Source organism: Tauraco erythrolophus, chromosome 18 (assembly GCF_009769465.1).
Source record: "Tauraco erythrolophus isolate bTauEry1 chromosome 18, bTauEry1.pri, whole genome shotgun sequence".
Taxonomy (NCBI): Eukaryota; Metazoa; Chordata; class Aves; order Musophagiformes; family Musophagidae; genus Tauraco; species Tauraco erythrolophus.
The window spans coordinates 7,747,547-7,760,588 of record NC_141482.1 but is presented as its reverse complement, the minus strand read 5'-3'; the positions used below and the strand labels follow the sequence as shown (position 1 = coordinate 7,760,588).

Genomic DNA, 13,042 nt, shown 5'->3' with positions numbered 1-13,042 from the left:
TAGCATATAAGACACACTGCCTAACTGTGAACATAATTTAGTTTAAAACTACGTGGGTGATAAATGTCAAGTTACAACACATGAGCTTCTTTACAAGAGTAGAGCTGAAGTTTTAAATTTTTCTCTGAGGAAAATTGTGTCTGGTAAGAAAAGATTTCAATATTAAAAATTAATCTGTTCATTTGTTATTCCATTGAGCTCTTTCACAGTGATACCCAGCCTTCTCGTTTCATTCTTGCGTTATCTGAACACAAGACAATCAAGTTGTAACATTATTTCAATAGCTGGCAAATTGAAACAAGAAGAAATTCAGTAGAAACAAGTAGTAAGACATGAACATGAAGACATTTCCACCAGCAGGTGACGAGATAATAGCAGAGGGTTTATCCATATCTTAAAATACTGTATTTTCTTAACAGAAAGAAAAATTCAGTATCTATGTAAAACAATTAAGTTTCAAAAGTGCTTTTTAATAGACTTGTATTCAGGGCATTGGCTTTCCAGGCATAAAGAAAAAGTATCTACATACCTTTTTTTACAATTATTCTTAGGTTTTTTTACTTGATGGCAACATTTGTTTAACATGCTTCACAATTTAGAAACACAAACCCCAATACACATCACAAACCTCTAACCTTTGCAAAACCTCATCCATTTATTTTAACGCCCATCCCTTAAAAAAAAGCAAAATATTCCTCATATTACTAAGCATTACTTTAATAGTAATTTGCTAATAACTGCTGGAGAAAGTAAAGCACAAGAATATCAGAAAACGTCAAATGCTATTCTTCTCTTTCCTTCTACACAGAATTTCAGCAAAATTAAGAAAACGTGATAGATTTTATTCCTGACCCTTTCAAACATAGTTCTGTATAGTTCTGGCATACTAGTTATTATTATAGGATTGCAGGCTTTATTGTAACATTTTCACCGGCCTTAAGAATTTGTTTCCACAGGGATTTACTAGGGCCTAATTTGTACTTGCCTGTAATAAAAGAGGTCCCAACGAATCCTTATCAATAACTCCTTGACCTGTAGAAGACACATCAGCTTTCTGAACATCATCATCATTAGCAACTGCTTTTCCTGAAACCCAAAAGATACATTTCAGTAAAGCAATATTTCACATGGAGATCACATTTTATTGCAGCCAGATTCTAGGAAGCATGTGAATAAAGGCAAAAAAAGGCACGAATGAGAGAGGAGGTCTCATATATTGTTAGTTGCTTAAGACTAGAAAAATGTCAGGGCTACATAATGCCAAACTCTTTGCTTACAGAGAACAACTTGACAGTTAAAGTTGACAAGATCAACTTGTTTTGTGAACAATATTTCTTCTGCTGCTTTTGGAATCATCTGTCTGATGAATGCCTGCTGAATCTTTCAATCGCCATTAACACACTCATATATATATATCTCTGCCTTGTGGTATTATTTTGATCATCTCATCATCAGTGGTCACAGTCTTCAGATGCCATCACCATTGTTCTACAAGAAAGCTTTGGCTTATGTTAATATGTGTGTGTATGCATATGCATGCGTGTATATATAAAATAAAATCCTATTTTAAGAATCAAAATATCCTAAATAAATTGATTGCAGGGGAAGGTGGAACGGGAGTCCACACCAGGCAGCAGAATTTCAGGAAACAAAAGGTACAGTTTCTTCTGTGATAATTGCTGGCTGGCTAATCAGACCACAAGAGGAGTACAACATCCTAAGGAAAGATTATCACATACTTGACTCTTCAATCAAACAGAATTATTACATTAGAATACTCTAGAAAAACCTTAAGAAAAAGAAGTTAAGATTAATTTTTAGAATTGTTTTAATATGTCTTCAAATGATGTGGCAATTTACCATGACGGGTAAAATATATGCCATAGCACACTTGATTTTTTACTACTTTAGTGCCCAAAGGAAATACATACACTTGGCAGGCTATAGTCATTGGGGGGTCGAGCTGGGGTGGTGTTTACAAAAAAAATGAAATAGATGCCCCTCACTATACATATCAAAAAACAGGTTTTGCATATACCTGTCCATTTACCCTAGCTGACAAAAATTATCAAGATTTGATTCACTGCTATTTTGTCTTTTGTTGACTGTATCCAGAGTACAGCCAACTGTGCTATTTAATTATTTGATCTTAAGCTAAATGTATTCTAAACATATTGGAGTCCAATACTTAACCAGTTAGGAAGCACGTCTTAAACAGGACAAGAAAACAAATGGAAGTCAATAAAAACAATAGGAAAAAATAGCAATAAAAATCAATACATCCAATTGGAGGTGTGCCCCATAAGAAACTAAGCATTTTGTAAGCAATTCATTTTGAAGTATTAAACTCCTTTTAAGCATGAAGTCCCTTGAAGGGAAGGACACCAGTATGTAATACCAGTGGGTATTTGGTATATTGTACCAGCAGATGGTACAGCACCATCTGCTTTTAGCTTGTTTGTGGCCTAGCTTAAGCTTGCCTAGTATTTTCAGGAAACTGGTAAGAAAGGTCATACGAAGTTTTAAAGCCCTGATTCCCAATGAAAAGTGATTGTAAATATCTGCTTACTTTTAAACAGAAAATTTTTTACGGCATATTAAAGGTTTGGTTTAAGTCGAAGCCTGAAGACTTTCTCAGTTACATGCAATTGTGAAAAACACTACTCAGTTTCCCAAGTAACTAATGCTTTGAAAAAGGAATAACAAGAAAATTAAATTATTTATTTTGGCGTAGCAGGGAACTGTACCTTGCTCTTTTATCTGTCGAATCTGTCTCACGGTTTCTTTTAAAATAGCGCATTTGTCTGGTTTGACATTGAAATTGTCAATGTCACTCAGATTAGCAGATATCAGCTCAGCCAGTTCTTCAATGTATTTGCTTTCCTGCTCACGCCGGCGCTTCTCACCGCTGCAGGTCAGGCTGGGAACCAAAAACATCATTTCATGTACTTACACACCGCCATACGCAAAGCTGTGCTCACTCCCTGAACTTCAGCGTAGTTCATGTGGCACCTGCCTGTTCCTCTCTCAGCAAACACAAATCTGAAGGGCGTGCGCACGTGTGGTTTGTTACGTCGTTGTTCAATTTGGGTTTTGTGGGGTTTTTTAAGAATTTTAAACACAAATTTGTCTGAAGAGGATACGAGAAAACTATTCATCCAAAAAATCCTCCTGTGATTACTCTATTGTCAAATTTAATGAAAATAGCAATTGCCTGTTATAAAATATAACAGTTATACAGAAAGTATATTTTAACCTTAAACGTTACTTCAGATTTGTTTATAATTTATCATACAAATTAAATAGAATTCTAATATTCTATGAAATCCCTTTGGTTTGCTTGTAATGAGATGACTACAGAAGGTGATACCTCAGAAATTTCTAGGCATCAGGACAAAAATGCCATCTCAACATCCAAGAAAAGCAGAATTACAGACACCTAATGTTGCTGGATCAAGTCCCTCTCTGAAATTCCTTTTCCTGCATAGTTTAATGTGCTGAGTAAAGACACTATCTTTAGCCTAAATCAATAGGGAAAACAGTGTCATACTCAGAGCATGCCAAGAGTAGGAAAAGAAAGACTCAGGAGAAAGGGAAGGGGCAAGAATGGGCACACTGAGGGAATCAGAATGAACATTTTTTGAGAAGAAACCAAGTGAAAGACTTAGCAAAGTATGCCTGGATCCATATTGAAGAAAAAAAAAATACGTGACAAAGCAGGAGCTTGAGAGATAAAGAAAGCTAATAAAGGGTGACAAATTGAAAAACAGAATTCCTGAATGGACAGACAGACCCTGGAGAAAGAGAAATTGGAATAGAGGACACTCACAAAGAGACACTGGGATGTGGTGGGAGATTTGAGGATCTTATACACAATCTGTTCATGATGGAGGTAATTAGCATGGGACAGTGGGGATGTATATACAAGGGAGAAACACGAGTACACATGACGCCTGGTACTTTGGTGAAACTGAAGACAAATTTAGCAAAGTTTAATACTCTGTGAGAACAAGGACATAAAAGAATAACACAGAACAGTTAATGTGGTGGAAAGCAATGAGGTTGGAGGGGGACAGAAAACCAAGTCCCTCAGGTAACGACCTCCCACAAAGTTGAGTGAGAGGCAGGAAGACAGCACAGAATGCCAAAATTTGAGATGGACTTGCAAACAACTAGTCTGGAGAAACGGAATTCAAAAAAAAAAGAAAATGCTCAACCTATTGCAGTATTCTGTGCTGACCACAGCCACCTGAAACGAGACCTGTCCAATCAATTACCAGATACAAGATGCTGCCTTGGAAATTCCTGTGAAGCAATAAGTTTTTCTCCTTTTGCCTTGCAATCACAGCTTCAAACAGTGATTCCTTACACATGCACTCCAAGATTTCCGCAAGGGTCTAATTACAGAGCATAGCTCATCAGCTTTGGCATATCTACACACAATAGTAACGTTGAGTACCTTTACAACAGAAGCTGGCCTAGAGAATTTTTCAACTGAACAAAATGGCTAGTTAGAACTTACTCTAAATTGCAGTGAAAACTTGATAAATATATTTTTAAAACTCATTAAAAAAAAAAAAAAGATAAATGTCTATATAAACCTACCTTGCACCAGGTGTATCACAGGGCAATGGCTTGCGCTTCCTTGACTCACTGGTCAAGCTATCCAAGGAGTTTTCTCCTAATCCACTCATCTTGACCATGCATCAGCAACTAAAAGCAATAAAACAAGAATTGCAAATTAACCTCTCAAAATAATAATTCAAAATGCAGCGAACTTATCCAGATAAGTTATTTATTTTTATCAGATTTATGACTGAGTATTTTTACCGGAAATCCATATACGTTTTTACTATCAAAAAATAATATTTAGGTACCATTTTTTTTAAATCTATTTTGTATTTTGCCGAAATATAAGTTTACAAATATTTATATCAATATAAACAAAAATAAATGTAAAAAATTAATTTAATTTGATTCAGAGATGTTTAAAATTTTGCACCATAGTACTGGGACCACTGTATAGCTCCAATTTGCCTGAAAAGAAAAAGATTCTCAGTGGTTTAATGTATGTTTAGATAACTTGAAAATAAAGTGGTAAATTAATACGTCATGTCAAAATATAGTTAGGATTAAGGACAAAGTTAAAATACCATTTAAGAAAAAGGCAAGTGGTACTCTAAGGCAATGAAGGATGGGTGACCAGAACACTGCAAATACAGAAATGTTGAGTGAAATTTCCTTTTCTGTATGCTCCTTTCTTCTCTTCATGTAATCTAACCACTGCAGCCACAAATAACTGTCATCCTTAGGGGTAAATCAGTGGACTTAAATCAGAGTTTCACACCAGTATAAAGCCAATGGATTATTATTACCATATCTAACTCAACAGGTTGCTATAATCTTAACTTCATATCTCTTGCTAAACCTTCCAAAATGAACACAGTTTTCTAAAACCTTGAGGATAAGGCAAGCAAAGACTTCAGAACTCTTTCAACTCTTGCTTCTGCAGCAACGACTGGGCCACAACTGAATAAAATAACTGGTTGTTTTTGTTAAAGTCTAGTTATGTTAAACAAGCCTGGCAGATTATATATCCATGATACTCATCTCCCCTCACTCCCAAGAGGAAAAAGGAATGCAGTCACAGAGAAGACACCTATACTAGATCCTGCTACACTACAATCAATGACATGCTGAGGGGGAAAAAACCTTTTTCATGGATCTATGTTATTTATCTAGCCAGAGTATTTTAGAAAATAATTAGAACTATAAAATAATCTAATAATTTGTATTTGGTTTTTTGTACCACACTGACAACAAGACACATCTGGGCAGTTAGAAGTATAGCATTATTTTATCGTTTTTACAGAAATATCCAAATTAAATGTAAATTTAATTTACCACAATCTAGTTCATACTGCAGTTCTTTACCGCAAACAGTAACTGGTCTTAAACATTTAGGTAAGACAGTTACACTTGTTAGTTGGAGAGAACCTTTTCCAAAACATGCAACCCAAGCACTAACAAACCTTTCAGGAAAAGAGAGTTCTTTGAGGATCTCCACAAGCAAAACCCACCGTTACTACAGTTATTAAAAAAACAAACAAACAAACAAAAAACCCCCACAAAACTGGCTTAGAAGGACCAAATCCCTAGGAGTCAGTGATCACATATCACAAGGACAAGGAACTGATAGACGCATTTTCATCTAAATGAAGTTTATATCAAGGTATCAGAGGCTGGTAGCAAACTGACTCAAGGCAGCTCTGCAGAACAAGGTCTGGGCACCCTGGTGAACAAGTTAGTAGTCAAACACCAGCCAGCAGTGTACCCGTGCAGCAAAGAAAACCAACCCCTTAGAAAGGCACCTAGTCAGCTACGTGCTTCCTGGACAAGACATGTAAGGGAAAAAAGAGAAGTATTACCTGTATTACCTCTGACGTACTAACCTTGACTGATTTGAGTTTTTTGTTCACTGGCTTTTTGTGGCATAAAAATAATACTGCTGTAGTTCTTCCTAAAGTCTAAACTGAAAGGGCAAAGCCACACAAGAACATACTTGCATGAAGCAGCATGAGGGTTGCTTGCAATAGCTGATACTGTTATTGCAGGATGTTAGCTACGGGTGGAGAATTTAAAAGGACACTCTCACAGCAGTACAAACCTTTGAAAGCTAGACAGGACAGAGGACTGCTGGCTGCACTGAGGAGCAGGCACTGGGAGGGGTGCTCTGGCACGCATGCAAAGCTCCAAAGTGAAATGGTATCTCTTTAAAGCACAAGTTCTCTTTGCAGCTAAGTAAATGTTACCATGCTTAACAAAATTATATTCAAAACCATCCCAACTGATAGGCATTAGGAGAAGAAGGATAATAGACTTTGTACATCACAATAACATTAAATACAACAGTGAAACATAAACTTGCATTTGAAATAAACAATTATAAAAGACAACTAACTCAGTAACTGGTCATGGACTGCACAGGTAAGTTGGTTTTTCATCTAAATATCTGACACAAAACCAGGATGAATTAGACAAACCCCAATACGCAGAGCCTGAACACCTTTATTCAATCGTATAATGCTCCAGGGTAAAAACCTCTCAAGGTAGTGGCCCACCTTATGTGAAGCTCAAGAAAAATAAACTCTTACGCCACTAGATGACAGTATGGCAGTGAACAACTGCAGGCATCTTATTTTCTTCAATTAAGCTGCTGAACGAGAAACTACTCATCTGAACAAGTAAGCAGTTTTAAGAACAGATTATATAAACAGGCTGTGATCATGCAAAAAGCAGTTGATTGTCTGAATCTGACACTCAACAGAACGTATGGCTCATACGGTCTTATGCCTACAGACCTGACAGCTAAGGCTGAGCCCCGAGAGTCATTCTGTAGGGGACACACACCCTGCAGGACTGGTGCTTCCCCCGTAACTGCATTCACAGGCAGAGCACAGAGCTGCAGGGTTACGAGCTACTGCGGAAAGAGAAAGGAAGAGCTTAAAATATAAGACTGAAGGATAGCTCAGGAAGGGTGTGGGCACAGCAAGTATGTCAGAAGCCAAGAGTAAATTCCATTTAAGAGGAGGAAAGATTTAAAATACATTAAATAGTTGAAAATTTGAGCTAGGACAGCCATTTCACCCAAACATAATTTTGTAGGTAGCAAGGATGCATTAAATGATTTAGAATGGAAAGGTCATTTGTGGTTTAACATCCAGCTGTACTGACAGATAACTCACAATACAATTAAATAGAAAACCAAAACGACTACATTTTGTCTCAGAAACAGAGACTCACACAATTGCTTAGGTTGGAAGAGACCTTGAGGATCATCGAGTCCAACCATTAACCTCTCTAGCACTGCCAAGTCCACCACTAAACCATGCCCTTAAGTGCCACATCTACTCATCCTTTAAATACCTACAGGGATGGTGACTCAACCATTTTCCTGGGCAGCCTGTGCCAATGCTTGGCAACCATTTCTGTGAAAAATTTTTCCTAATATCCAATCTAAACCTCCACTGGTACAACTTGAAGCCTTTTCCTCTTGTCCTATTGCTTGTTACTCGGGAGAAGAGACCGACCCCCACCTTGCTATGACCTCCTTTCAGGTAGCTGTAGAGAAGGATAAGGTCTCCCTGAGCCTCTTTTTCTCCAGGCCAAACCATCCCAGCTTCCTCAGCTGGTCCTCATAAGACTCATGCTCCAGACCCTTCACCAGCTTTGTTGCCCTTCTTTGGACAGGCTCCAGCACCTCGATGTCCTTCTCATAGTGAGAGGCCCAAAACTGAACACAGTATTTGAGGTGTGGCCTCACCAGTGCCGAGAACAGGGGCACAATCACTTCCCTGGTCCTGCTGGCCACACTATTTCTGATACAAGCCAGGATGCTACTGGCCTTCTTGGCCACCTGGGCACACAGCCAGCTATCAGCCAACACCTCTGGGTCCTTTTGATGATACATATCAGACGATACGATCCTTCTTCTACTTAAGAAAACTTTCCAGTGCTTGGAGAAGGAAGGAAAAATTAGGTAATTCATGTAGGCTTTCCCCACTATTACACCCAAGTAGCTTCAGGCCTGAAGCTGCAGAGTTCCTGCTCATGTATTTTCCTTTCCCCAAGAGTATCATGACAAGCTGAGAAGGCATGTAATGCCTAGAACAACTCTGTAACTGCTTAGCTAAGGAAATTACAGAAGCTGCTTCCCAATACAGATGGATTTATAGTACAAATTGTTAACAGTCAAACTAATTTCCCTGCTACAGGAAACATCAGCAAAAGAAGCCATTGCTCAGTGAGCTAATAATGAAAGAAATCACCAGTTTAAAAGTATCAGGGGTTACATTTACTCATTGAATATGAACCTATGATTTCTAATGGGTTAAAAAGTTTTTCCAAAAATAGATTTATTTTGGGGGTTTTGGGGCACTTTCATGAAGTTAGTCATTATTTCAAAAGATAGTTTCAAAACACAGGTTTAAAAAGTTGAAACTTTGATGCATTTTTATACTAAAAGCAAAAAAAAAAGAAATGAACACAGCCATCTTTGTAAACTTACTTTCTGAGCTAACAGGCAATAGCATTATTCCTGGCTCATGAACCTATAATGCTGGCTGGAAAGCATTATACTTCTCTGCTAGTTATACCACACAACATTATCTACCCAAACAAAGCCTCTTTTAAGTGAAAGAATTACACAGTGAAATTTTTTATGTTATTTGTGTAATTAAAACAAATCTACAAACTAGCTTCATTTGACCCAATGAATAGCTCAGTTACTACACAAAACCAGGTAAATATAAGAAATTATTTTAAATTTTATATAAGTATAAACTACCCAAAACACAGGAATTAATCTTCCATCATAGACTGTTATTCTTACTCAGAATAATGGAAACATAGATATGACAGCAAACACTTTCATGAAAAATCTGACAATTATTCTGCAATTTTTCTTCAAAGTTGCATGTACGAGCTCAAAAAAGTGGGTAGCAAACCCACAGCATAGGAGGATAATTAACAGTAGGACTATATTATGAACGTAAACTATCAATACATACTATTATGCACTTTTTAATTAAATTTCTAAGCAAGTATTTGCTTAAAATGCAAGAAACTACAGTAGATTGATTACATGTAAGGATGAAGAAACGCTCAATAGAAATTCTATCCAGTGATAAACAACTAGATTTTCTTATCTGTTCCTAGTTTATATAATTTATAGAAAGAATTTCTTGGGACTGTCAAATTTTAAAGCCAGGTGCTTCATGAACAAAAATTCCTATGTATATAACAATATTTAAATGTTTGCTCATCTGATGTCATCAGCAACTAATTTTAATTTCTAAATTAAACTGCCCATGTTACTCCACTGTATCAGAATGCTTTGTCATTTTCATGGAACATTTTATACAATAAAAACATTTTATGCTACACTCCATTTAGCTATTGAAATTAGATGACACAAAGCCACAGTTTGTTCTGTCCAATATGATTTTCCAAAAGTTATTTGGAAAAACAAAGCCCTAGCTCTTGCCAAGTAATTTATAAAGGTACACATTTATATGAAATAGAGAATGTTAAAGTTGAATGGAAACAAGTATGTCCAGAGCCCTCCAAAGTTTACATTTAAAGCAAATTTGAGAAAAAGCAAGATGGCATAAGAGATGGTTGAAAGTCTTCAAAGCAAGACATTGTTTAATTCCATCGGTTGCAGCAGCAATGTGCCACTATACCCTGATGTTCCTAACTCCACCAGTGGAGTGGAACCAAAGCCAGCAACGTTTGGGGAAAAAGTTCCAAACTTCCATGATAATCTGCAACTACTAAGTACTGGTTTGTGCGTTACCATTTGATTAATCTTTTCAGATATAATCCTAAATTTTCCAGATCTTTTCTCACTTATCAAAAAGGGCAAATAAGAAAACATAAAAACAACAAAGACCTTTTTGCTCACCAATAGGTGTGTTGAAAAAATATTTGTCCTTATTAATAAAATGCACACGTCTACATCCTTTGCAGCGTACTACATGCTCTTTTCACATGTGAGGTCTATTCATTCCTCAGTGAAAACCATAGATGGATTGTTAAAAAGATACTGTTTTTTTGCAGGGACTTTTTGCAAGGGCATTGAATGACAGGACAAGGGGCAATGGATTTAAACTGAAAGAGGGGAGATTTAGATTAGATATTAGGAAGAAATTCTTCACTCTGAGGGTGGTGAGGAGCTGGAACATGTTACCCAGAGAAGTTGTGGATGTCTCATCCCTGGAAGTGTTCAAGGCCAGGTTGGATGAGGCTTTTGAGCAACCTGATGTAGGGAAAGGTGTCTCTGCCCATGGCAGCGGGATTGGAACTAGATGGTCTTGAAAGTCCCTTCCAACCCAAACCATTCTGTGATTAATCCATCCATTGCAACAATGTATGTACAGCCTTCCAAACAAAAACTTAGAGTTAAAAAAAAAAAAAAAAAAATCACCAGCCTTTAGGACTGGCATTTTTCAACCTGCCAGAGTTTCAATATTTTGACAGGCTATTAAAACAAACAAACAAACAAACAAAAACAAAACTTCTAAAATTCTGTCCCAGACTACCAAGAAAAGGATGCACATGTTGACAATACAGTATGGAATCAGGAAAGTTCCTAAAGCCATTTCCTAGAGAGCATTCAAGTCAAAAGGACATTGAGAACTACTAAGCACAGTAAGCAGAAAGCTTTCAGCCTTATACTATAGTTTCTTCTGTGGTCTTACGCATTTCACCCTCACACAAACTGGACAGCTACTAACTTAACATTCGTGAGATCACTCTCTGCCAGTTTGTCTGTCCATGCACTGGTTTCCTTCTCCAACTCAAGCATTATTCCCTCATGCCCATAATCTCAGTAGTTGTAGACGAAAGACGTATTCACCAAACAGGACACGGCAACTGGGAAGGTTTTGTCCTAACAGGGGCCCAAAAACATAAACAATTAAATGCTTCAGATTTAGTTTTTGTATTTCGTTAGCTGAAATAGTTGACCATACACACACAAAACCAAACCCACAAAGCACCACCATCCAATACTAATTTAAAACATATCCGAAGTATTTAAAAAACGTATTATTTGCATAAAAACTTTTTTAACACTTCTTTGGTCCCATAAAACTATCAACTGTTCCCTATACTAAATATATGTACTCATGGTATCTTGCATGCTTGGAAGCTCTTCTGTCTGAGATGATTTCTTGTTTGAAAAATTCATTAGGGAAAAAGCATACATTGGCTCTTAGCATTCCCCAGAATATGCCGATTATGAAGAATTAGATCAAATCAGTCCTTTCCAATGAATCTCGATGGTGTGGAATTTTTTTAATTGTATATAATGTTAAAATATTAAATAAAATCCTCCTGTCTAAAAACCAAGAGGAAACCAGTTTTCTAAGATAAAAATTGTAATAACTAATTGGTTTATGCAAAGAGAAGCCCCAAATACTTAGACTTCACTCAAATAAATATGTATAAAAAACATGATAGCCTTCCAGTGAAATTTTTGATTCAAAATATTCTTGAAACTATGCAAAGATTCTTTTGTTATAGACTGACCACAGAAACAACTGATGTTCCCATTCACATGGATAGGAATCTACAAGAAAACAAACTTACAAAACTTACTTTCTGGCAGCAATGAAGTAAGGTTTTTTCTTTTATTTTTCCTTCTTTCTTCTCTTAGCTTTAAACATGTAAGGGAATAATTATTGAGGTACACATAGTCCAAATATGAAATCAGTCACTTACTTGTCCTTAGCAAACATTCAAGCACAGCATATTTCTCATAGGACCTTCAGAATCAGAAGTCATTTTAAGTCACATCCTGAAAAACAAAAAAACGCTGTACTTTAAAAAAACAAGTGCTCACTTTTCAATTTTTTCATCTAATATTAATAATCTTACCAAAAAGTAAACACTCAAAATTGAGATGTTTGGATGTTAAATGAGTTTTAAAACTCGCTTATAATAACTGCAACTACCTGTCATCTCTGCTACATGCTGAACAGCTCAAAGGTCTGAATCTTAACATCACAAAAGCCACCCAGTAAGCTAAATTTCCTCTCACATAAAAGCTAAACATTTTTAAGTGTAATTTTTGTTTACTTCAGAAGAAATAATGAAACCGTTGTAGATGTTTGATCTTAGTAACTTTTAAATCTTAAAACTATTTTCAGAGATGTGAACACTCCAGTTTCTGCTACTCTGTTTTTCTACAAAACCCTAGGAATGATTAATTCATATTATCATGCACTTCATACAAGGTATGATTAAGTATACTAATTAGTGAGATTCTGGGTCTCTGTAGAGAATTACAGTAACTTAGGAAAAGTTTTAAACAACAGCTGTGTGATTGAATTGATTTACTGAAAACTGCTTAAAGCTCTACGTAAAGCAGAGGCTGTTCAAGTTAATTAGAAAAATAAATCACTCTTGGGAAATATTTATGAGACACTCATATGTAAGCACACACCATAGTCCTATCCAAAACCAAGAGTTTCAAAAT

At 36.4% G+C, this 13,042-nt stretch overlaps 1 protein-coding gene across 2 annotated transcripts in view; it reads right to left on the bottom strand.

The window, feature by feature from the left end:
- Positions 1–13,042, bottom strand: part of NCOA3 (nuclear receptor coactivator 3) — an 84,625-nt gene that overhangs the window by 20,277 nt on the left and 51,306 nt on the right. For both annotated transcript variants that reach the window (XM_086623192.1, XM_086623193.1), the window contains exons 3-6: positions 12,286–12,361; positions 4,606–4,713; positions 2,748–2,920; positions 986–1,086 (exon numbers count right to left, since the gene is read on the bottom strand). In XM_086623192.1, coding sequence (XP_086479318.1) covers positions 986–1,086; positions 2,748–2,920; positions 4,606–4,703 — 372 coding nt within the window. In that variant the 5' untranslated portion in view covers positions 4,704–4,713; positions 12,286–12,361. The remainder of the gene's footprint in view (positions 1–985; positions 1,087–2,747; positions 2,921–4,605; positions 4,714–12,285; positions 12,362–13,042) is intronic.